General features: G+C 40.2%; 1 protein-coding gene across 10 annotated transcripts in view; it reads left to right on the forward strand.

Moving 5' to 3' along the window:
* The window catches only part of TIAM2 (TIAM Rac1 associated GEF 2), a 217,752-nt gene that overhangs the window by 157,027 nt on the left and 33,528 nt on the right, over nucleotides 1–27,197 (forward strand). For 6 of the 10 annotated variants that reach the window (XM_073337723.1, XM_073337719.1, XM_073337720.1 and 3 more), the window contains 2 exons: nucleotides 82–342; nucleotides 17,198–17,301. In XM_073337723.1, the coding sequence (XP_073193824.1) occupies nucleotides 82–342; nucleotides 17,198–17,301 (365 nt within the window). Of the gene's footprint in view, nucleotides 1–81; nucleotides 343–7,883; nucleotides 8,236–10,264; nucleotides 10,326–17,197; nucleotides 17,302–19,225; nucleotides 19,235–27,197 lie in introns of those variants that run through there. The other 4 variants (XM_073337725.1, XM_073337729.1, XM_073337726.1 and 1 more) reach the window with 4 other exon arrangements.

Here is a 27,197-nt window from a genome sequence, read left to right on the forward strand (position 1 = left end):
ATAATCAAAATGCAATACAATTTGTTTTGTAGCCCTGTTCTTCAGTGCTCCAGTATTTTCTTTCCTTTCTCATTCTCCCAGGGGTGAGAGTGGGCAATGAAATCTTGATTATAAACGGAGAGGCTGTGTCTGATCTTGACCTCAGGCAGATGGAGTTATTGTTTTCCGAGAGAAGTGTCACGCTCACGGTGAGAGCAAGTCATTATGGCCCTAAGCGAGCATTATGTACGTCGTGGTCAGTTGGCGACATTTCCAGGGACCCGAAAAGCTTGTTACCCCCTCCTAACCAGTCACAGCTCCTGGAAGAATTTCTGGATAACTTCAAAAAGAATACTGCAAATGGTGAGGAGATGATGATGATGATTGTATTTTTCCCTGGCCAGTCAGTTATTTTAAAACTAGTTTTGCTTTTTTTTTTAAATCCATTAAAAAAAATTATTCTCATGCTACAAGAGAAAAATCCAGATATAAACGGTGTAAAATCCATTTAAATTTCACGCATTTCTGTAATTAGAGTGATTTCCTGAGAGTAGCAATGAAACAGAAAATGATCATTTCTACAGGAAAATTATGTTCTTTTAACCTATTCCACTGTATCATCCCAGTAATGCCAAGTACTCTGTTTTGCAATGTCAAGGCTACCCAGTATAACCATATGTGAGCATCAAAAGTTGAAATGGTATCGTTTTTAGGAGTAGAAGTTTTGCCGTATGTTTTAATATGCTTCATTTGTGCAACTTACCATGTACATTTAGGGCATTATGAAAATAATAACAATAATCCCGCTGAAAATGGAGACATTTTACAGCAGCCTTTCCCACCAATCAGTGTTTTCTTTAATGCATTCCAGGAGAATACAGGTATCCGCTTTATATAAATGTATTTTTTACCTTGAGACACTTTTAATGTGATTATTCAGCTGCCTTCTCTGTGAATTTCTCAATCCTATTGTCATACTAACTATCAGATATAGGAAGTATGCTAAATGAGGGTGAGATTGTGGCCATATTCTGTATCGAAGAAGAAGATGGGGGAGGGTGCAAGGATCTTTAGTGCTAGGACTGGCTAGCATCATGGACACCCATAAATGGTCAGGAAGGAGGTGAGTGTATCATCCTGTTTTCTGCCCTACCAGCTAGTAGAAGGCAGCTCATACTGCTGCACACCCTCAAGGATTGTAGCAGTGGGCACACTCCCCTTGGGTCTGAGCCAGTGCCTATAGAAGTCAATGGGAGCCGGATCATACCCCTAGAGCACTATTGAGCTCTGTCAAACATTCTCTCCTCATCCCACCCCCAAGTCCGTGGTAGGCCAATGCCAGTTTTACTCATCATCTCATGGACTTGTTGGTCTAAATAAGAGTGAGTGGGGACTGCAGGACTTGGCCTTTTGTGAACTGAAACATTCTATCAAATGCCACATCACAAACAAGCAGTATAAACATTACTGTGATTGAGACTGCCCTGTTGTGTTGAAGAAATCTGTTTTGTGATGTCAACATGTTTTTAAGATACTGCTTGAAATATAAAGTATTTTGGGGGTATTTGCTTCCCTGGAAAACTGTGCCTATAAGATATAAGCAGATTTAACTCAATGTATCATGAATGGGGGGAAAAGGTGCAATTCCCTCTTTATACATCTGGAGGATGCTTTTAAAATTCCCCAGGAAACCTAGATCAAAGTCATTGCTGCGTGAGGGACAGGAAGTCCTCTTTGTGCTTAATTGTGGAGGCAAGTGTTTTCTGATCTTAATCTTGGCATGATTTAAAAAAAAAGAATAAAAGAATCACAAAGGAGAAGTTGATAGGTTGGATTTAATTATAAAGTAACTTTTTGGGTCATCTTTGAAATAAAAAAAATAATTTCTGATTACAAGATTTGTGATACCCTCGGTAGCATCTCTCTTGGGGCCTTAGTTCAATTTAAAATACCATTAAATTGACTATTGGCATATAAAAGCTAGTGTCATTAAAACAAAAATTATGATGGAACTAATTAATTAGTTATATTAGGGCCACTACTCAGCTTGTTGGTTTGATATTACAGGCCAGCATTACCTGGAGTATTCAGTATAATAAACGTATGTGTCCATTTACCAGATTCATTATTTCTCAGAGACAAATTTGCAACTTCGGTTAATTTCCAGATATTCCATTATAATAAGATATTGCTAGAGTATGTTTCATACTCTAGGCACTAAAGTGTATATGCTTATCTGATTAAGAAAGCAGTTAAGGCAGACTGGTTTACCTTGAAATGGGGGTGGCAGAGCGGGAAGGGGAAATGGTTCTAACTCAAGCTCTGTGAGAAAGTCTGTCATCTAATTTGGTTCATGTAGATCACTGGTTCCCACACTGGGATTCGCAAACCCCAGGGGTTCGCAGAATGTTACAGGGGGTTCACCAGCAAAATTTCACTCATGGTGGCCAGAGGACCCTGGGCATTGGAGGCAGCAGGTGGGATCCAGTTGCAGGGCAGACAGCCCGAGCCCCAGGGAGAGCGGGGCCTGGCAGTTGGGGCTGGCAGCCCGAGCCCCGGCAGTCAGCGGGACCTGCAGCCCAAGCTCAGTGGAGCTCAGTTAACCGGGGCGGTCAACAGGATCCAGCAGCAGGAGCCCCACAGAGTGTGAAGGAAATTTTAAACTTAAATTCCTGGAAATATTCATTTTTAGGAGGAGGTTCACGAGATTTCACAATTTAGCGAAAGGGGTTCGCGGGCTGTTAAAGTTTGGGAACCACTGATGTAGAAACAAAAGAAAGTGGTGCTACTTTGACTTAAATAGGTAATCTTAATGGGTTTCATCCTTGTATTCTCTTTTTATTTATAAATAACTTGGGTGTAGTAGTCTGAACCCAGGCTTGTGTGCCAGAGACTCCTTAGTTCTAACTCTGGCTCTGATACTGTTACCCTGGGTGGTATTAATTGAGTCACTTAGACCACAGTTGGAATTTTTTGGTTCCTTATAATGTCCAACTTGAAACAACCTGAGCCGCCTTTTCAGAGATACTGAGCACCCACAGCTCCTTAGAAAGTCAGGAAGATTAGCATGTGCTGAGCACTTCTGAAAGACAAACACCTGTTGTCTCAAATTGGGCAGAGGCCACATTGGAATATGTTGGTCTTAATCTTTCTACTCCCCCATTTATAAAAAGCAGATGATTATACCTAGAAGTTCTGAGAGGAAGATGAGAGAATTAGTTAAGTTGTGTAAGGTGTTTGAAAATGAAAAGTGCCTCAGAGTATTATTAGAGAGACAAGGTGGGTGAGCTACTATCTTTTACTGGATCAACTTCTGTTGAGGGGGGGGAGAGAAGCTTTTGAGCTACACAGAGCTCTTCTTCAGGTCTGGGAAATATACTCCAAGTGCATTATTATCCTATAGGACTAAATGCTGATACCCTTAGGCTATGTCTACATTTATGGCAGCATGTAGAGTACAAGCATTACACATGTATCTGTACTCCACAGTGAAACATACTGGCAGTGGTGAGCTGCCAGAGCCTTTCCCCACTGCCTCCCCCCTGTGAGAGTCTTTCCCTGCCCCTGCAGCCTTTCACTACAGCAGGGAAAGGCTTCAGCAGGGGAGAGGCAGAGCAACACTACATTGCTAAAAATAGCAGCGTAGGCACTAATGTGGGTAGTGGGAGGCAGTACTTAGGTGGGTAAGGTGTGAGACCTGGGGAGTTCAGGCATGTACTGCACTCCCCTTGCCTTTACCGAGCCTCACTGCCTACACTCCTATTTATACCCATGCTAGCTGGGTGTGCAGTGCCTATCCTCTACACACACTGCTGTAAGCGTAGACCTACCTTTAGTCATGCTGGGTAACAACATCTGGCCTATAATGAAGCAGAAGTTACTATAAAGTAATCTTTTGAAAAACACTAACTTCATTTAGCTTTAGTGATATGGTTTGTCTGAGTTTTCATTTATATGCTTATAACTCCTTAATGTCTTTATGACGAATGCAGTTTCCTACCTAATCCCTTGCATTGCAGATGTGACATTTTACCTTGTGTCAAAATCTGGCAATTTTGAGCAAAGAGAAGGGAAGAAAAGTGATTGGTTTGCCACTGCTAAAAAAACCAGGCATTGGAAGTTCAGTTTTCTATAAGAGTGATTCATTTCCTTCAGGAGACCTGAACTCGGCTGTGGCAGTGTATACAGCCTCTCCGATGCTATAATCTGACTTCCCATGTGGCAGCATGCACTTGCTGCTGAGCCACCTGTTTATACTGGAAAAGAAATAAAATGAAACACTGAAAACCCAATTAGCTGAGCAACTAAGTTTGCACCAAGTTCTCTGTCCTAAGGAAGTTAAACAAATATTTGTAAAGAGGTAATAAAAATGAGGGAATTAGGATGGAATTTTTCCTGCCATGGAAAATATAGACTTGCCCCATTTCTACATGCTGTAGATGATGGAGAAATAAACAGTAGAGTTAATGACAAGAATTGAATACTATGTATGCTAGTGTTTAATGTGTCTATTTTTTTAATTAATGAATCTTCTGCTGACATCTGAAGCATGAGCTACAAACAGAGGTTGATCTGAATAGGTTTAAATCTCTATTACAGAGCCGTTTTCAGGAAATGATTTGTTGTTACAATATCTCAAGATCTTCATTGCCTCAAATTCAAATTTGCCATACAGACACTCAGATAACAAGGTGTTGCATAAATGCCTAGACTAGGCTGACCAGAAAGCAAGTGTGAAAAATTTGGACTGGGGGTGAAGGGTTATAGGTACCTATATAAGACAAAGCCCCGAATAATGGGACTGTTCATATAAAATTGGAATGTCTGGTCACCCTAGCCTAGACAGATAAATACCTTCAAGAGGGATGTCCCCCTCTTGACTTCTTCAGAGTCTAATTAGTTTTCTCTAATAAAGATCAGGTAGCCCTGCTCCTATAGAGCTTCCATCAGAAAGATCATTGAGTCCAGAGCATTTCTCATTCTCGAAGTCTTCTATGTCTCGCATTATAATAGTATTAAGAAAAAGAGAGAAAATGAGTTGGAAGAACTTCAAGCTGGTAAACTCATCGCTTCCAGTAGCAGACTCTGACTGAAGCACTAGCTTTTGCCAGTTTCACAGCAGCCCACGTCTCTTTCTGTCTCCCTCCATCTGTTGATTCAGATCTTTCAGTAAATCTGTGAAATATTCCTCACTTACACTGATGGCTTTTTGTAAAACACTGCCTTGAGATGAAAATAGATAAAATTACCCCAGAGTTAACATTTACATAATGTAGTTCTTCCTGAGGAAATTACCTTGCTCCTGTGTCTTTTGTTTGTGTTCCATGCATTTAAACATTGTTTATTCTTTGAGTAGTGTGTCTACGGGTGCTTCACTGTAGGTCTGCCTACGGGTGCTTCACTGTAGGTCTGCCTGTGTCCCTGCACTGCTGATCAGAGAACTTCGGTAGCAGTGTCTGTTGGGCCCGCACATGCACTGTCTCTCCTTGGGCTGCACCACGAGGCTAGCCAGTGCACATGGGCTAACTGTCCTCAGTTCGTTCTTGACTACCCTTGGCTAGAGACGCAGTCAATAGCAGTCTGTTAAGACTATCATCTTAATCAATTTACCTATGGATACTTAGTCTCCTAGTTGTATTTCTAGCTGTAGTTTTCCCCCTTTCTTTATTTTACCCTTAAAAATAAAAAATAAAGTTTATTTTTCTTCCCACATTTTCTCCCCCGTTGGGAGCCCTTTCTCCCAACAGGATGTGCCTGGTTTGCTGGGCTTCAAGAAGTGCCTCACTTGTAAAGAGACGATCCCAATCATGGATAAGCAGTGTGCATTCACTGCCTTGGGGAAGGCCACACAACAGAAATGTGGTCTTTACCAACAGCTCCAGCCAAGATCCTGCAAAGACAGCTCTGCCAGAAGATTATCTTCATGGAGGCAGTTCTCCAACCCCAGTAGCCTGGTAGACATGAGTCTTCCTACAGCCTTCTATATCTAGGGGCTGCAGGTTGAAGAAGCAGGCTGCGGACCCCTTTCACAAATCTTCTAAAAAGAAAGCGGGAAGCCCCCATAGTGAGCCCCGAGATAACTGCAAGCAATAATTATCTCACTCAGTATCTTCAGCACTGAGGTCATCTCGGTCCGGTACCCCTAGCTTATGGAAACAGACAGTAAGCATGGCTCATGGACCTGATGGGTACAGGCACAGAGTCATCGGCACCAAAGGACAGGAGTAAACACTTCTTTAAAAAGATGCTCCCAGTCCATGAGCCCACATCAGTACTGCCAGCGGTGGCTCAACCGACACAAGAGTGACTGGTGCGGACGACATCCCGTCTCCCTGGCACTGCAACTGACACCAGGATGATCGGTACAGGGGGAACTCCGCCATCAAGAGGCCTCTACATGCCAGATGCACTGGAGTCCCCTCCTCTTGGTACCAAGAGCCTCTACAGAGCATGGGAAATATCCCCCACCAATGCCATGCCCCTCCACTCTTTTGCAAGGGTTCAGACAGCAACCCTGAGGAGGTAGTGTTGCAGTACTTTTCCCAAGCTCCATATGGTGCTCGCTACCAACAGAGCCCAAGGATATACCCACAGATGACCCCACCACCACCAACATGGTATGGCCCCCCATGGGTGCTACCACTGGGCTTTATGCCACCCTCCCCCCCAATGGCCATATTGGGACGGTTGGGCAGTGCACCACCAACATGCTTCTCAAACTCTGAGCCTTGCCCGAGAACTCTTGAGGCACACTCACTTCAGAACCACCTCGAGATTTAGAGGAACAGGAAGTTGGTACTGAGGAGAAAGAGACTCCGAGGACCATACCCTCCTCCTCTCCAGATGAAGCTGTCATGCCTTCTCTACCATCTTTGGTGGATGAGTTTGAGCTCTTTCAGGAACTGGCAAAGAGGGTGTCAGATACTGGCAGAGGGTGTCCAGATTCATTGGAGGAAGTCAATAATACCTACCGTCAATTCCTTGATATTCTCTATTCTTCAGCCTCCTCAAAGATTGCCCTCCCAATTAATGCGATCAGTAAGATATATAGATATACATAGATACAACTATTCTTTAAGAAAGGTATATCTCACAAGGTATTTGTTTTGTATAAAGATGCTGATACATCCCAAAGGCATACTGAGAAGCCAATCTTTAACCAGTCAAAATAGTATGACTTAAGTAACCATAAGGACTGGTTATCTTATGGTTGGCAGTTGCACAGAGAAAGTTTCACGTGTGAAGTGGTCCTACTAACCTTGTCACTGAGGTGTAGGGAATTATCAGGTACTGTTACTGAAGTGTATACAGCTGTTTTGTATGATTTCATTAATTGTTATCAGCAATTGGTGATTGCCCAAACAAATGAATCAAAAATGACTTCATGTTGCTGCATTAAACAAAAATAGAATCATCAAGGAGTATGAAAAGACTTTACATAAAGACTTTGTTCTAATGTCAAAATGGACATTTTTGCAGACAATTGAAAGTGCTGCTTTAAAAAAAAGCATAGAGTTGTGTGAAGTTGGAACGTGTTGCGAAGGAACCACAGAAAATAACTTGCTGAAATAGGTTGCTGACTGGAGCAAAGCCAGAGGTGTTCAACATATGGGCCAACACATCTTACACAAACTGGTATGACACAAGATGTTTTGCACAAAAATTTTGCAGACACAATGTTGCAAGAAACAAAGAAAACCTTGTTTTCTCATTGGTTGATTAAAAGAGACACAACTTGTATTCTGGCTAGACATTTCAAATCTTCATCAGAAGAAGCCTCAGTTACTTTCTGATTGGTCCTCACTAGCTTTGCCAACAAGAGGAACCAGGCCATGTCACCAACAGAAAATATATAAAATGCCCTGTATTGTTCAACATGTTTCGTCATGAAGCCAAAACATCTGAATGAGAGAGACTGTGAGCAGGACTTTCACTGTCCGGCCTGCAAGAGCACTCTGTTTGGCAATAGCTAAAGTCTTGTCTGACAACAGCCCGTGAACTCTATCTTTTAATTGCCTATCTAGGGAAACCACTGTGAAATCTGGAAAGAGAATAGGAATACAGCTGTCACAACACCTGGAGTGAATTACCTGAATGAACTTTCTATTTTGAGTAACCAGTCATTGCAACTGCGAAGCTGAGCTAGAGAACTTGCCTTCATGCCAGCTCCAACTGATAAGTAGTGAATGGCTTTTATACATGTATTGTTTACTCAAGTGACAGTTTTGTTATGCGAGGCTAAATGCATCTCAGAAAGTATGTTCCTGACTTAAAACCTGCTGAATTACTAAAATCTCTTACATGCACTTGCTACACTAACAAGTTTAATTTTAGTTGTCTAGAAGTTATGCCAGCTCAATAAGTAATTGAGTGTGTTGAGGGTGGAGAAACTCAGTACACTAACTAAGCCTAGTGCTATTTGAATCAGGAGACTGGGCTTCCCCACAGCAAAAGTTAACTGTGAGAAACGCTGAGTGTTTCAGAGGTCAGCCCAGAAATCACACAGATATTGTGGTCAACAGAACAGATAGCTTGTTAGACAAAAGGAGGAAGAATCTTTGAATTGGCTTGTAAGCTGCAGGTTTACCCACTATTTGAACCTTTGTTTAAAGTAACATGAGAGCATATTGAATTGAAATTCCAGAGAAATTAAAATATCTTCAAAGTTATTATCTGCTTATTATGTTCTGGGTGTAATGTGTGATACGTAGTTTTGTGTGTGTATAAGTGGCAAAGCTTGGCTATCAGTATCACCTTGGCAAGATAATTTTGGGCTGAATTGACAATACTTTGATAATTAAGTAACCTGTCTAATTTCTGAATTCTACTAAGAATTGTTTTGGCTGAACTAACGTGAGCAGTTCTATAATTCTATTAGCAGATAAACTTGATAGGAGATTAATAAGGATCTACATTTAAGGATCCATCGTTCCATGCTGATAACACACTCGCTTGCCCACATAATTGTAGACCTAGGATAAAATTTTGCCTTTGTAAAAAGGTTGTAAGAAAGCCTGGAATTAACTAAACTGATTTATTATCTATTGAAAATTGTAACATCCCATGTTGAGTTTAGTTTTTCACATTGTGAACATTATCATCTAACCATCTTTATTTTGGCTTCTGTAATTTTTTATCTGCTTTAAAAGTTATTTTGGCTAGTACAACTCATAAATTTATAATAATTCTCCAGACTATACTTTAAGAAACTCTGATCCAAAGAACAGTGAAAAACTTAGTGGCAGTAACTGGGTTAATTTAATTACTTACCTGTTGTGTTCTCCTCATACCTGAGAATTGCTAAATTTTTGCTGAGCTCCTGCAACTTATCTTGAAGTCAAGAGAGAGCCCAAAGACTCTCAGGATTTGGCTCTAAGTTAGAAACCTGTTCAGGAGGTGCCTTGTCTAAACTTTGTTTTAAATCTCTTCTCAAAGTCGTTAGTTTACATCATGAGCAGCTATCACTCAGAATAAGCAATTTTCATATGCTGCATTGTGTAGCGACAGGGTACTAGAGTAAGAATGGATGGACTTCTTCATATGAAACTAAGGAGAATGACTTGGGTTGGAGTAATATCTTTCATGTTCAGTTTTCTAGGGGAATCTAGGCTTCCCCTTCTCTCTCCATTTAGTGCATAACTACTTGTGTTACAGGTTATGCAATTTTTCTCTCTGGCTTGACTTCACAAAGAACCTGATCACCCTCTCTTCTGTAGGAGAGGATCACCTCAGCAGGAGATCTTTCCTTCAGGGAACAGGATGTGCCCCATCTTTGCCCACAAACACACACGACTCCCCATAGATTCTGCTCCCAAACTCAGTGGATCCCCTGCCGTTGATAAAGGACTTGAATGGCATCCAGACGGAAGCCCTGTGCTTCTGTGTAAAAGCACTGGGGTCCTCTGCCTCCTGTCTGATTCTGTTGCAATAAAGCTTCATTGAAACCTCCATTACCAAGAATTCCCCAGTCACCACAGTTTCTGGACACATCTCCCTCCCGCAAGGGGATTTCCCAGCATAGAAGAGGGCTTTGAACAGTTAATGCACCCTAAGGCTATGGCTTAGCTGTCTGCTGAATTTTCCACAAGTGTGCTTTGCCTCCCCCCCCCCACCCCCCGCAGAAGCTTACCTTCTTTTTCCCACCCCTTCCCAGCTGCAGTCAAAATTTTCATAGAAGGCTCTCTCTGGTCCCTACGCAGGAAAATGTAGAGATGACTGACTGCAGCAAGGATGGGAGAAACCATGCAGAATGCCCCCTTCATGAAGATAACCAGGAAAATGATGTGGACCAAAGAACTTAAAAGGCCTGATTCTTCAGATCTGATGCAGACATCTCATTCATTTTAGTGAGTTTTGCTTGCATCAGATCTAAGTGACTGGATCCCAAGTATTTTAGTGAATATTTATTAAACTCAAGTATCTTCTTTAAGAAAACAAAAAAGTTTCTCTTGTAAATTACTCTATAAGACATTTTTCTGGATCAAACAACACCTTCACGCGTCCTTCCATTTAGATGCAGCTTCAGGTACGTAACAGTTATAATTTGAAGGAAGGAGGATAAGAAGATATATGCTTTAATCAAAAGTAAATATACTCTTTTAAGTTCTTGTAATTTTATTGCAAAAGAGTATCTCTACTGTTTGAAAATATGAAATAGTTTTACTTTTCAGTAGAATAAGATGCAGTTATCTGCCAGGCTGAACTATTTAATTTGAAGTTATGAATTCTGCTCTCTAGGGAGCATTGTTAGAATTTACCACACTGATATTTCTGTTCTCCAAGCTGTGGTGGAATGCTTCATCTACCACTCCCTGACTCTTTTTCAATAGATATTGAGGAACTAAGACCACGAAGGCTTTGCAGCTTCCTGAGATTTGTCTGAGGCCATACAATGACTTTTACCAGAGACTTTGGAAACATTCTTTCCAGACTTCTGGAACCTTGCCTTTCTCTTGGCTGTATCATTTGTTAGACGAATAAAAGGAATTTGCAGGCTTTCATAACTGACCATTCTTGAGAATAACAACAAAACCCCCCCCAAAAATGCTGCTTTCCATACCCCTGAATTAGTGTCTTTACACAAAAGCAGTTTCTAACTTCCATGTTATGGAAAGTCTGTGTCATAGATCAGGCCACAGAGAAAGAAGGAATCCTATGTTAAATATTGGCTGTGTTACAAGCAGTGTCTAAAGCATGCACAATCATTCAAGAAACTCATTGAATTGATTGTTTCCCGCACAACAGACTGGGGCTACTAATTCTTAATATATAGTACAATATAATAATTTTGCCAAGTTGCAAATAAAAATGATCTGAAATGTGGTTCTAGCAAGTTTATCTATGCTGTGCCTCCAAACAATGCCATTTTGTAGGCATATTGCCCTACTATGTCTCGTGTGTCTCACAGAAACCAGCTCAGATACGCTGGTGCAGTGCAGCTATTTTGCTTTGAGCTAGCAGCAGTATCTGGGCATAGGGATGGTGTTACCATCCATGATCCCTTCACCCTGGGGAGCCTATAGTGGAATAGAGCTCATGTAGCAATTATTACACCACTATTCTTCCACCCTCTCTGCTGAGAGTGTGGGAGAGGACCAGAGCATGGTTGGGATCCCCATGCTTCCTGCAGATTCCAGGCTGTGGTATCAGTACCTTGGGTCTCCTGGCAGCCAGTGTAACTTCAAGCAGCTCACAGGCTGCTCTAAGTTATGGTGAAGAACTGGCTGGCCACCCAGCCAGCCCAAAGTTGGGGGAGCACAATGACTATCTTTGTACTCCCAGTCTCCTCCTGAGTTGTATTGTGTACTATAGCCAACGATCTAAACCATCATCTATAAGGGTGAGTGGATATTTCAGTCCCCATGCCTGTTCACATCTTGACTTCTCTGCTGAGACTATCTCTGACTGGTGCAAATTAGTACCAGTTGTGATAATGATTTTACTTGGTCTGCTAGAAACTGGGCTGGGACCATCATCTCATTTTAGATAGGCCACCAAATTTTCTTCAGATACTACAGAACTATGAGCAAGCATAGTAGCATTTCCTGAGGCAACAATTATTTCTGCAAACAGCCTATCACACTACAACCAGTTAATGAGATCTGGCTCTCTGCCGTGGAGGAAATAGACTGAGGCCATCACAACTGGTTTCTATCTGTTGCTTGTAAACCTTTTCTAAGGTGTCTAAAGCATCCATTTTCTTCTCATCCCAGTACAAATCAGGAGTAACTCCAGTGTTAGTTACACCCATGCAAAATCAGTGAAAGAGGACAATCAGGCCCTTTGGTCTCAGCAAGCTTTTTAAACTTTTTTAGTCCTAAGTAATGCACAAGTGATGAAAGTCTGCTTGTTTGTACTGAAGCCTGTCTGTTCTTCTTTGCTGTCTATCTTAGGGTTTCCATAACACCTATCACCATAGTGTCTAAGTCAATGGGCCTCAACCCGCAGCCCTCAGGCCACTTGTGTCCCGATCAGCACACCTGACATCCTCAGGGCCATTTAGGTTGTATATATATTGTGCAGCTGTGGCCCACATAGAGAGAGCTGCACCTGAGGCCCACAGTGGTAAATAGATTGAGAACCATTGGTCTAAGTGCTCCTCAGATAAATCAAGTCTTCATGGTGAGGTCCTCAGTCTATTTCATGAGTCTTCTGCTCTTCTCCCTTCCCCAGTAGATGAGGTTTTTTTTAGGGGTAGGTGTATGTATTTTTGTTTGCTTGCTCTTCACCTCCCCTTCTTCCATTAGGTTTGCAAGAGCAGGGAGGAAGACAGGATTCTTGTTGGAGAGGAGATATAAGAGGAGAAGCAGGACCAAAATCTGCTTAGCTACAAAACCTATGAGCAGAAAGCACTGAAGTTGATGATTATTCTTCAGGAGTGCTTGAAGAGTTAAATAATTTCTTTTAAAAGACTTATTTTATTTTATATTTCTTTTAAAAAACTTATTAAAACTTAACTTAAATTTTGTCATTTATTTTTAAGGAGCATAAGAGCTTGTTAACCTTGTACCAAGTTTGATAAAGACTATATTATATCCACTTCTTTTCCCTGGGAAGGAATCCTCTACAGCCCTCCCTTCCAAACACCCCCATTTATCCTATTTACACCCTCCATTACTGAGACATTTCATTGCAGTCACCCCATTCTTGCCAGGACTGCCTTTGAAGTCTGTCAGGACTGCTTCTTAACCTGACAGGAGGCTAGTGTGAAGCGATGCACGGAACCTCTCCCACTTCCCAAAGCTGAGCATGCTGTCTCCACAGCACTCTGAGCCTGTTTGGAGAGTGAGACTGGGTACAGCTAATTTTGCTGTGCCATCTGTTCCTTTATTATATGGAGTTTGGTGAAGTTTTTCACCAACTGGCTGTTGTCTATAATAGAGTAGCAGGTTGAAACATGCTGCCTTCTATTTTCCCCTTGGGATAGGAGGAGGCTTCCCCAGCTACAAGACTCTTGACTTTTGGTAACACTTGATGTGCTGACGATGAGTGTTAGATATTTTTCAAATTGGTCAGAAAATTTAAAATAGAACAAGTCCTGAATGAAGTATTGTGAAAAAAGATTCTAATAGGCTGATAGTTAGAGACAATGTTCCCTGTTACTACTTGCTCCCTTGATAACTTGCAGTGGGAGGATGAATTGGTAAAAACGGCATGGACTGGAATGTAATTAAGACTTCTTTGTTAATTAAATGGACAAAGGAGATTGGTGACATTTACACTGGTTGATGGTTTCTTTGTGGTAGATGAAGTCGCTTGCCGGATGGCTGATGTTGACGTATTCAAGTTGATTTCCTTTAGTTTCCTGACTAGGAATATAGCATAAGAATGCTGCTGCCTCAGATGTCTGCATGGGATATGCTTCCATTGTATCTTAACTCAGTCTTTTGAATAATTTCCATATTGACTTCTGCGTGTATAACTGCAGAGATGCAAGGGCTGAAATTTCCTTACATGTGCGATATTCTTGGACACTACACATGTATTTGCCTTTCTCATGGATTATCCCATCTGTGCACTATCTGCCCTGCTTTAATTGAATAATTAATAGTAAATAACTGACTTAGGAAGCATATTTTCTTTTCAGTTCTAGTGGTGGTTACATTATCATTTCTCTTGAATGATGGTGAGTCATGTATCTGCCTGCTAGCATGACAAAACATAGCATAAGTAATGTAATTAGGAAAGGAGCTTATCAAAACATTTGTGCACATTGGGCCAAATACAAGATGTGCCGAGCACCCATAGCTCCCATTGGAGTTGTTGGTAACTCTGGGTGCTGAGAGCTGCTCAGTACAAATTTTAGGTTGTATAGTTTGTTTCATTGTTGACTTCAGGTTCCATTTGATAGCTTGAATATTAAAACCCTTCTCATCTGTAAATGTGACATTCTCCAAGAGAATTTTCTTTTACTTTTGGGGTCAGGAGGGTGAGGGGTGTGCAGCTTTTAGCCATGTGGCTGATGATGTTGCTGCCTATCTGACCTTTGGGACCAGTTCTGATGGCACACAAGAGCACAATCAAAGGATGTTTTGCATTCATCACAAAAGGAAGAAATAAGAGGTTACAAATTCCAGACCAATTGACAGGCCATATCCTTCCTTCCCAGTGTTAGTATGGTATCCAACTTTTACTCCATCATAATATTCCCAAAATGGGCTCCTTCCCTGGTAGTAAAACTTTATTGTAATTAGAGCTGTCGATTAATCGAAGTTAACTCACGCGATTAACTCAAAAAAAATGAACTGCGATTGAAAAAAATTAATCACAATTAATCGCACTACTAAACAATAGAATACCAATTGAAACTTATTAAATATTTTTGGATGTTTTTCTGCATTTTCAAATATATTGATTTCTATTACAACAAAGAATACAAACTGTACAGTGTTCACTTTAGATTATTTTTATTACAAATATTTGCACTGTAAAAATGATAAAAGAAATATAATTTTTTAATTCGCCTCATACAATACAATTTTATTGTGAAAATGTAACTTACAAATGTAGATTTTTCTTGTTACATAATTGCAGTCAAAAACAAAACCAGTGTAAAACTTTAGAGCCTACAAGTCCACTCACTTTGTTCAGCCAATTGCTAAGACAAACAAGTTTGTTTACATTTATGGGAGACACTGCTGGCTGCTTTGTATTTACGATGTCACCTGAAAGTGAGAACAGGCATTCACATGGCACTGTTGTAGATGGCATTACAAGATATTTACGTGCCAGATGTACTGATCTTGCAGTCCCGGCTACGACAGTGCCATGCGAATGCCTGTTCTCACTTTCAGGTGACATTGTAAACAAAACATGGGCAGCATTATCTCCTGTAAATTGTAACCAAACTTGTTTGTCTGAGCGATTGGCTGAAGTAGGGCTGAGTGGACTTGTAGGTTCTAAAGTTTTGCATTGTTTTATATTTGAATGCAGTTATTTTTTGTACATAATTCTACATCTGTAAGTTTGACTTTCATTATAAAGAGATTGCACTCTCCAGTACTTGTATTAGGTAAATTGAAATATACTATTTCTTTTGTTTTTTTTACAGTGCAAATATTTGTAATCAAAATTAAATATAAAGTGAGTACTGTACACTTTGTATTCTGTGTTGTAATTGAAATAAATATATTTGAAAACGTAGAAATCATCCAAAAATATTTAAATAAATGGTATTTTATTATTGTTTAACAGTGCAATTAACCGCACTCTTAATTTTTGTAATTGCTTGACAGCACTAATTGTAACCTTTTAAAAAAAATTATTATTTTTTCAAATTTAAATTGTGGTTACATCCTTTGCCCCAACCACAATCAGGCCATGTTGTGCTAACAGTAAATGCTGTGTAACTATATGAGAAGACATAGTCATTGCACTGAAAAAAAAATCTTAAAACTCAAAAGACAAAATACGTGTGTGGGGGGCAGAATACTCAAGCAAACTGGTCGGGGTGATGAATAGTGTCTCTCATAAGATTTATGTTTCTGCTTCGTACCTGACTGCTCTATTTTCCTTGTCTTTTCCTTTATTTTTTGGTGGAAGTTTTGATCGTTGCCTATTTATTTGTTCTGTTAATTTTAGCTCTCTCTCATTTAATTTTCTTATTTTTTTATAGTTTTTTCTTCCTTTATTATTTTCCTTAGGTATTCTATTTAACATTTCTGTACAGCACCAATTGCATTTTATACAGCAATTAAGGGAACAGTCCCTCCCCTCAGCAGGTAATTAGCTGAGGCTCCGATCCTGCAAAGGCATCTCACCCCACCCGTGCGGAATCCCACTCAAGTCTGGTGTGCATATAGGGATGTTTTAATTGTTTCACTGCTTAAGGCTTGGTCTATGTTAGCAACGTATGTCGGTATAACTAAGTCGCTCAAGGGTGTAGATTTTTCACACGCCTGAGCGACACTTATACCGACCTAACTCCTGATGTAGACTGCTCCCTGTCAACGAGAGAGCTTCTCCTGTCGACCTAGCTACCACTTCTCGTGGAGGTGAAGTACCTATGCTGACAGGGAAGCCCGCCCATGGGCGTAGGTAGGGTTTTCTCTGAAGCCCTACAGTGGTGCTGCTGCATCGGCATAGCTGCGCTGCTGCCACCCTTTAAGTGTAGACAAGCAAGTACTTGGGCTGCGCCTGGTGTGGGATTTGTATTACCACAGTAAATGGTATTGTATTGCTAAAAAATAAAAATGTTCAGCATAACACAAGTGGTTAAAATGTTAAGGGAGCCAACGGCCAAGAAAAGTTAGTTATTCTAAGATGAGATTCTCTTTTTTGGCCCATTAAGGAGTTTAAAACCAAGTCATGTCCTAGAACAGAGTGTTCATCCAAAGAGAGTGGTTTTGTACATTTAATCATTTTGATTGGTCCTCTCCATCAACTGGCACAGACTGCTGCCTTGTAGACTGATGAGGCTACATTAGGAAGCATGCTGTTAGCAAGAACGAAGAGATTTATTTTTGTAGATCAGATATGTATGTTTTTTCAGATGTTCGTTCTTATCCAGTTGCATTTTTAAAAGCAGAGCTTCCACTCTGAAGTTTGTCCATTTCTTTTTTCCTCTTGTGTTATATATAGGGAAAGCTAACGTATTACCCCCTCCCCCCAAATGACCTGACTAGCAGCAGAGAGCGTTTACAAATGAAAACAAATTGATTCTTCTCCCTCTCATCATAGGTAACTCTCTAAACTGTGGTGGTTTTTCTTTCAAATGCAGACTTTAGCAATGTGCCTGATGTCACTGCTGGTCTGAAGAGGAGCAGTACTGATGGCACTTTGGACCAAGTACCACATAGGCAGAAGACTGATCCACCTTTCAGGGTAAGAGCATATCCCAGACCTAGCGATAATAAACAAATTGGGATCATTTTAAGATGACACTCTGCAGCTTGCAGAAAAGGGGGGTTGATTATATGCCAGCTTATTTATATATTTATTCTTCTTAGTAAATGAATTTATTGCTTATGACCCTGAAGGACTAATATTATTAGCTTGAGGCCAGCCTTGACCTGTAACATACCAGGGGGCATAGCTGCTGTGTCTCTAATGATATTGCCATGTGGACAAATGGGAATAAGGCAGAGTTCACCAAATTCATCTTTGCAAGTCACCTAAAGGTGGGGTTTGAGTCTACGGCTCAAGAGAAGATAATTTAGCATGCTAGTCACTGTACCATCTATGCCTTCTAAGCTGGTTAGCTGTTCTCTGAATGTCTGTTGCCATTCTTATTCTTTGTGCTGCTGTTGTTCCAAAAACTTTTTTGGGTTGAGGTGACCATAGCAACAGTTACTTAAGCCACTGTAGAAGAGGCCGCTAGTTCTAAGTGCCTCCATTTTTTTAGAATTTATTTTTTTGGCTACCCAGCCAAAAGGGTTACATGGGGTCTGATTTTTAGAAGTCTTGAGCCCTCACAGTTCATGAAACCTGAGTCTGGATTTGCCCCTTAAAACACATAGTTGCCTCACTTGGGGCAATGTGGAGGTGCACTATCCTACTAGGAGCATTGGGGTGCATTGTGCTTTGGAGATCAAAGCAACTGCTACGTCCTTTGTAAAAATTTATTGCATGCTGCTGTCTGAATCCAGTCTTCATGTCCGTCTAGGAGAGGCTCTTGGCCTGGGCGCCAATAGTCCAATGCAGTCTTCTACTCAGGGGAGGCTGTTTGTACCCCTGGTGCCCCTCTCCCACTTCTCCTTGCATACCCATCCACTGTAATCTTGCCAAAGGAGAGTGTGTGTGAGAGGAGGGAGAACAACGGTTTCGGAATAGTGCTGAGAGACATGCAAATCAGATCACAGACTGCTTGAAGGAAGACATTTTCGTACTTTTGCTTTGCAAGAAACATTTAGTTGCCAACAGGAAAGGAACAGACTTGTTTGTCAAAATCATTCCTGATGTCTTTTTCAAATGCGCCAGAAAATGGGAAATTAAAGAGAGTTCAGCAGGATACTGATACACAGAGAGATATTCATTTATAGTAGTTATTGGATGGGATAAGCTGCTGTGATCTAAACTATGTGCCACCGCTAATTCCAAAAGAACTGGAAGGGATCAGCCAGGTTTGCTCCCTGGTGACTCTTTCCTAAATTCTCTACCAGTTATACTGGTGCATAATGTGTTAAGTTATTTCCCAGATTATATTGCAGTTGGGTTCTTTGATTGGAATACAGTAATGCAAACGTTATTTTTAAGAGTTAACGGAGGGTGTCCTGGCTTTCTAGATGCAGTGGAAAAAATGGCTTGGCAATCAGATGCAGTTTGATTTCATGAACCACAGCTGTAAATGAGTCTTTGACAGCCCTACAATCTCTGCAAATGGTTTTTAATTGATTGTCTTCTTTCAGTTGGAGGGTACCTATTACTGTCACAGCTCTTTGTACAACCCTGTCGATGTTTCTAATACATGTAGGATTTTTAAAGACAGTAAGTTAGAAAGTAGCCTCATTGGGCATGTTTGGTGATTAGGAACAAAAAGAAGTGGTTTCTATTTTTGATTGTTGGACTGTTCACCATATGAACAATAGGCACTCCTAATAAAAGCTAGTAGAAGAAAATAATGCAGCCTCTGAAGGTATAGTATCTGTTTTTGTTTTGTTTTTTCCTTTGCCTCACATATCTATGTATGCTAGTTTGATGCATTTGTATGGAAGTACAGTTGTAAGGATATTTCAGTATTATGTAATGTTACAGAAGTGTGGGGGTGAGAGGAGGCTACATATGCAAGTACAGCATTGTGAAGAAGACGTTGATGGTGGTAGGTGGTTCTGAACATATCTTGGAACAACAGGCAGTTTGGGGATTGTTTTATTGGGGGATGTGTGTGTGTGTGTGTGTGTGTGTGGTTCATTTCCCAACAAACAACAGCTGTAGATGTAATCACTTGCTTTGTGGAAGCACAATCCTTTGAACTTTGGTTGAATTTTTCCTAAAACAAGTAAGTAAACAAAAAGCAATCTTAACAGAGCTAAACTCTTAATATAAATCTGTATGTTTACTTATTAGATTTTATATTTGCACTTTTGGGGATTTTATTTTTCATTATGTAGCCTCTTTCCTGTAACAACCTAAAGGATAAGGATAATCTTTGATGAAGAATGCAGTGAAGAGAGCATCCAAATGAATTTCAGAGGTGCATACTAATTTGGGGCAAGAACATCTTTTGTCGTAGGGGTACGACATTGACAGTAACAGTTTTTCATTCATTGTTTAGTCCAGGAGACAGATGAATGAATGAATTGAAATAGTTTTATGTCTTGTCTGTCAGTCTAAAAGTTAATTCATGAGATAACAGGAAGATAAAGAGTTACAGTACTTAGTTACAGAAAATGAAACTTCTTGATAAGCTCTAAGAAATTATATAAAATAAGTAGACACTTAAATCCATCTGTTCTTGGCAATTCTGTAGTTTTGGCAGTTTTTCTTTCTCTGAGATGCCCAATTTATACCCTTTCTAATAACTGCCCCACACACACACACACACTTTTTTTTTAACAATAAATGTTACACTTTTAACACATTCTGTGTCAATACATTTTCAAACTGTGTTAAAATATTGTTTATATGGCAGTGGTATGTAACGTTGGCAATTGTTGTTTCTGCAATATGTAGGCGTATTGTTGACAGAAGATAGAAGACTTTGAAAAATCTGGGGATGCAGCACGATTGCTGATTCAATTAGATTTATTTGTGTTTAATCACTTTGAGGTCTAATTTCTTGTGCTCCTGGTGTTCATTGAAATGCTGATATATTGACAATTGCCAAAGATCAAGTCCTTCATACATTAAAGTAACATAAGCTGCATTATGTGTTCAGTGCCTTATGTCGATTACTTTTATTTTTATTCATAGGTCATAGTTGTGAAAAATGTTTTCTGTAAGCTATGGTTTATATTAACTGGAAATATAACCATGCAATTGATAACTTGTCTATCTTTACTGTGTATTTTTGGTAGATTCTTTTAATGCATTACATTTATTTATTTAATTTTCAGCTGCTCTAATTCTTTTGAGCATCATCAGAGAAAAGTGCTTCTTGAAACAAATTAAATTTGAACAAAAAAGGAAAGACCTTAATGTAAACATATTCTCTCTCTCTCTCTTGCTGATATTAGATATGTGTGTCTGTGAGAGTAGGAGAGAGATGTTTTCAGACCAGAGATTTACCAGATAATAATAAAAAATATTAGTTTACAGTAGATTTTAGTCACTCTTCTTAAAGACATACTTTGTCCTCAGACTGGTTGCATGTTTCCAGCTTGGCAAAATAGTTCACAAAATAGTTAATAATGCAGTGCATTTGAAATAACTTCAGTGTGTTCAAAGCTGTATATTAAAGTTCTTATAAAAAGAATGGTTATTTTCCTGTATTTACAAAATCTATAGAAAAAATAGATAGCTGATACTTTGTTGTAATAATAGTAATAGTGGAATGAATGCAATAATTCAGAGTAACATATGCCAACCTCTTCCAAAACTGTTAAATGAAATAGAGCATATTTAGAATATCATATTTTGTCTCCCTGACTAGCTGAATACAAATCAATGATGATGGCGTTTCAGGTTCTCAAGTATTATGAATAATTTGATGTCCCTTTTCAAAGGGCAGATCAAAATGAATTGTCTAATGCAGAAATGTGATCAAAGCAGTTGTCCTGCTCGCACTTTCTTTAGGGAAAAAAACACTACAAATGCTGCCTTAGCTTTTGCAAAATGGTCTGTCTGGTGCTGAAATTGTATTTATTTATTCAGAACCTAATGGATGTATTTCGTGGGCCACTCGAAAGAAACCATTTCAGACATATTAAATTATGGGCAGGCAAATGTTTGGAAGGTTTGAAAAAAATGCATGCCCATTTTGGACTGTTTGAATTTTTTTTTTTTTTTTTGTCATTTACCAGAGATAAGAGAACTTTCAAATTTCATATTGATCATGAGCAGTTAATATTTTCATTAACTCTGCCTGTGGGCAAGCTCCTGCACATTTCCAAATGGCTTAGGAAACAACAGTTATTGGCCCCCATACATTGAGAATCCAAGTTTGTCCTACTGCTTCCACATGGGAAGAACCCAACAGCTATATTTTCAGAATATCAGAAGACTAGAAGTGCACACCGGCTGTGTATGCTCAGTATGCAATTTGCAATACTCCTAACTTTGGCAAAAACAAGATTTTCTTTTTCTTTTTGGTCCCAAAACTATCCAGAGTATGCCTGCAGTTATCCATCTAATTTGCATGTACAGTTACCCGGAATGGCTGCGTAAATTTTGTGCATATCTATGCTAATGACCACTAATACATCTGGCCATTTGCACATGCAAATAAACAATTTGTACATGTAATCTCAGTAAACATCTTTACCAATCAGGCAAATGATTCCTTGCACAAAGTTCACACCGTCCTAAACCTCTGACAACTTTATAAATATGGCTCCCAGCTAATTAGTAGGATATGTTAAAAGGCAGAATTTGAGCTGTGTCAAACTGTTACCTTTTAACGGTGATCCTCACAACCCATTTCTTCAACAGATATGCACATGGAAAGAGAGGGTGGTGTGGACACGGACACACACAACCCTCTCATACATCTTTCCATTGCTTGGCCAAACCACGTTAAAAAGTCAGAAGGCTGGCTTTTGCTAGTGAATTTAGTGCTAATGCCAAAGTTTGGATGGATAGCCCTGGAGGCTTCAATCCTTAATTTATTACAGAATAGGTAAAGCACAGTAAGCAGCAACACAAACTTGTCTAAAAGGTTCTACCAACGAAAGCCTGAAAACATTTGAAATAATCACTTCCTGTATTAGAAAAGGAAACCCTGCATTGGGGTCAGCACTTGAAAGGTTTGTTTAATTTTCCATTGGTTCAGTATAGCTATTCCTATAATAAAAAGTCACTTTGCATTTTATAATATTTTTCTGTGCATCCATGTGGTGTTGGACATTTTGTAGCCCTTGTTGTTCACCTGGCCCAGCCATGTGTTGGAGGGACACTCTTCAAAGCAGATGGAATCCCTTATCTCTCTACTGAGACTGCCTAAACATGGTATTGGAACTTCTTCACTCAGAACTTTACTAACACCATCAGATTCTTTCAGAGAGACAGTGGTGTTAGTTGGTGAAAATTCTGTCACTCTCCATTTAGCCCAGATTCAAACCTAGATCAAGACTTCTGAATCCCGTTGCCAATCTCCTGGTCCATCCAGTTCCTCCATAAACACGTTTTAAAAAATGGAGTATGTTGTTTTGGAGGGAGCTTCAGGCGAATGGAGTGTGAGTCATGATTCCTATTCTCATCAGGAAATTAATAAAATCATGTAATGAATGCCAAAAGCATGAGAGTCATTTTGCCATCTAAGGGAAGGCAAATGGCTATTGGGAATGGTGCATACATTATTAACCTGTTTTCCAACAATTCGTGTATGAGCATGTTATCTATAAAGACACTTACTATGCATAAGTACAGGTGATCGTTATGATATAATAAACAATGACATCTCTGCTGTGGCTGCCAACACTTGTAAAGTGGTGCCATCCAGTTATGCTGATGAGGACACTTATCCAGTAGAAACCAGGCAGAAGCCACTAATTGAATTTGTGTGAATAAGCTATGGAAGGATTTGTTTTTAATCGGTAAATGTTAGAAACAGTCAATTTTTCCCTACAGCAAAAGCTGAATAGAATATTCAGAGAAGGAAAGTTAATTTTTTTGAAACGTGTCATGTATAATACGTACATGTGATCAGTACAGATATGCCCTTTGATTTCATCCAGCATGTGGATGTGTGACACTGTGCATACATTATTCAGGCATCTGATTTGCTTCCAGAGCAGAAGTGCTCACGGATTAGAATAAATACTCTCTTACCTTGACATCCCAAAAATGTCCCCAGAAGAATACTGACCTTAAAGTAAAAATGGGAAGAAGGCAAGCGAGGTGGGGAGAGACAGTTTTGTGCAGGAAAGATTGTAAAATTCCTGGCTGGCAAATCCCATTATGCTGAACACATGAACAATAGGCGTTAATTCAAATGGAAAGAAAATCAAACTGAGATGACCCAGGCTTCAACAGAGGAATGAAATAATAGAAGGAAGAAGCCACTAGTTGCCCCCACATCCTGGCGCACTTTCTATGCATTGAGGCCGTTCCAGTAAATGTTTTCATGGGTACAGCTTCTTCTTAGCTCTGCTTTGCAATATCCAAGGCAGTGCATGCGTGCCCTGCATGTCATTAATTGCAAGAGAAATAGCTGCCTGAAGCTTTTGATCACCGTCAATAAGACATTCCGGATCTTTTGTGTGGTGAGCAATTTTCTTTAGTAATTGATAAGACCCCAGAACTAGTGAAGCAACCAGCAATTAATGTCCTTACTCTGTTCTAACTGCGGGGGCGGGGGGGGGGGGGAAGGGGGGAGGGGAGAGGGAACCAGTGGTGGATATAGTTCTCTTGAAATCATCTGTTCTTCTTCAATGCAGTGTGGGCATCATGCCAGCATGGAATCAAGATGTATTGCGAGAGGACAAGCTGATGTTCGGAAACAGTGTGTCTATCATCATCGGTTTTGTTTGGTTCAGTTGTGCCTTGAAGCCATAGCTCTGCACCGAAAGCAGTGCGCAGCCCTACTGGGCACTCTGAAAGTTATTGTACTACAGTTCCAGATGGCACAGCATGTGCTGATCCCAACCAGCTTTTCTGGCTGGTGCAGAATGGAGTTGGAGCCATGGCTCTGCCACCTCCCTGCTACTTTTGGGGTCAGCTAGCAGTTCTAGTAAGCCAGGGGTGAAATCCTGGCCCCACTGAGCTCACTGGGAGTTTTGCTGTTGACTCCAGAGGAGCCAGGATTTTGCGCCACACGTTCAAGGGAGTACTGCAGTTGTCTGACACCCAGACAAGGTCCTAACAGTTGGCCTCCAATATGCATGAGCTAATTAGTAAAGGACTTTCTAGAAGTGTATCAACATCTGCTGCAAATCCCAGACATTTCCTGTCCGTTGTGTGTCGCATTGATCACGCAGTTCAACCAAAATTAATAAGACCCATGACCATGATCAATGTATAGTTCATTTTCCAGTTGTTCAAGCATGCCAAGAAGAAAAGTAGATGATTTTAAAAGTGTTTGTGAGCAAATGTGTGAACTTGTGACTCCTTCTGTGTGCTATCATGCTGGTTTTTCTGGCTTGAAGTAGTAACTGACCTCCAGACACACTGACTATGAGTTTCTCATTAATGAAATTGGTGCAGACAACTCAAAGGAAGAAAACAAATCGATCTCTGATGTTTGCATGTGCGGGAAATTGATGAGAGCCACATTGAAATGTATCTTTCCCCTCTGCTACTCTGGGAAAAATCCCCCAGGTTTACACGTGGACAAAAAGGAAGCACAACAGCAGCACGAATATAGTGCATCGGACACGAGTCTGCAAGGTTTGTGATAGATTCTGGGGACTAAATTCTCTTTGCCAGCTACAGAGTACTGGGTTCATGCTTCATTCTTCAGGGATGAGAGGTCACTCAGTTCTAGTGGCAATAACATTCTGCACATTTTTGGCTTGTAAGGCAGAAGCATGGAAGTACAATTTTGTCATTTCCCTGGCTCTTGATGTACTTGGCAAGGCCAGCCTAACAGCGATTGAATACTGGAGATGGAAACACAGTTGTTGTGCACTGCATGCAGGCAAAGCACCAGTGGTGTCTTGAGTCCAGAGGGAGAATCATTCCAACCAAGTGACACATCCTGGTATGTGTCTCTGAATTGTGACTTGGGACAAAATGAGGAGCTGTCCATAATGAGGACATAATATCAGATAAACAGTTGCAAAGCCACATGGAGATCTGAAGAAAGGAACCAGTCTCTGGGAGCCATAATTCCTCTATGAGTGGCCAAGTGCTTCTTAGACCTGTGTGAAAATACCTGGTATGGCCGTGTCTCCTCCTTGAGCCATCCCACCTCCTCTGAGGTACACCAAGTGAGCAAGTCCTGAATTCCTCTATGTGCAGGGACTGCAAGTATGATAGGTCCTTTTGCAGGCCATATGATGGCAGGGAGAGTATGTGTACCCCATCAAGCTACCCATCCACTTATGCAGCTGTCACAATATTGTTTTTAGAGAACATTCAAAAGGTGGAGTAATCTGCTGACCATAGAAGAAAATCAGTAGCTCAGCACCTGTATAAAAGGAAGATAAAGGATTATTAAAAATTTTGGAATCAGAAATTAATAGCTTGAAGAGCTTACCCCCTCTCTCTTCCCCCACATGGGACAGAATCTGTTCTCAGTCACTCCAATGCAACCCCAGGAGGCTTCCATGATGATAACTGGTGTTATCAGTAACAGAATGTGGCTACATCCATACCCTGTAAATATTGCAGGTAGGCAGGATATTTCCTTCCAATCAATTTCTGATTATCTTGGTTGAAAACCACATGATCCTCGCATAGGGCTTGATTTCATTGATTCCCTTGAATTCAGTGGGTTTTGGATCAGTATTTTGAAGTTTTAACTCAGATTTTTGCTGTCACCATAGGTGCTTCTTTTTAGTGTTTTAACTGTAGTCTGTGCATTAATGGGAAAGGATAAGGGTTACCCTCTTTGTCTCTAAAGAATATGAATGGCAAAGCTAAGATACTTTGTAAAGGAGGAGTGTAACTAGAAAGTGTTTAAAATCTCAGTGGTTACCATAGTTTCTCATTCAGCGACTAAGAAAAGTTTCTTGAATACAGAACAAAGCTCTCTGTGCATGTGTGTGTGTATGAACGTTTAGAAGAAAGAATTCAGTATTTTGTGATGCTTGAAGATATTTTAAATGAAACGTTAATTAATACCAAATATTGTGATCGTTATTGATGTTTAAAATGTCTAGACTTAAAATTCTTCATTTGTCAATTAAACTTTGAACAAGTAACCGTATCCAAAGATATTTTTAAAACGTTTGCTGCAAAGTGAAAATATTTAAGTCAACAATCAGAAATAATGGTTCACGTTATCCATCAAGTTCTTGAGAAATGAAAGACCAAACCCCTCACACCCTATGCGCAGATGTGTAGATCAAGTGAGTCAAGCTTGAAATAGTAATACCTAGGGATTTGTGAACAGTTCATATTACAGAACCTGAAACCTACCCTAAATCAGGGTGGGTGCGGTTTAATGTCGTATGTGCAAACTTCAGCCCAGGTTTGCAAATGGTTCAGGTGTATGTTATAAATGCAGCCGGCCCTTGCCCTCTCCATAATGGATCACTGCCTTCTCTAATCCAAAAGTATGTTCAAGGGAACAGGATTCACCCTCTACCCTCATGTAATAAGGTGTGGGAAACGGGAAACACATTCTTTAACAGCAGCTTAGCAAATGGGCACAGGAACAAAGATGTCCCATAATTCTTAGCATACTATCCAGGGAAGCTCTGGAGTTCCCTAGGAACAGCATGCTGGGAAAGAAAAGCCCTTCATACCTAGCATGTGATTGCTATGGAATCCCAGGGTTTCCCTAGCCAGAATGCCTACTCATTATGAGTTGTCTCTCACTGCCACTGTGCTTATTTATACAACTACCATAGCATGAAAGTTCCCAGGTTCCTCTGTACTATATAATATAAAATTGCATGTGTATGTATTTTAGAAGGGGTATAAATCCTTGTGATTCAAGCTACAAGTCAATAACAAACTGAGTGGGGGAAGGTGGGGGGCTGTTTCGGGAGAAACTCCACTGTTAGGCAGATTATTCC

This window comes from Lepidochelys kempii, chromosome 3 (assembly GCF_965140265.1).
Source record: "Lepidochelys kempii isolate rLepKem1 chromosome 3, rLepKem1.hap2, whole genome shotgun sequence".
In the NCBI taxonomy this organism is placed as follows: domain Eukaryota; kingdom Metazoa; phylum Chordata; order Testudines; family Cheloniidae; genus Lepidochelys; species Lepidochelys kempii.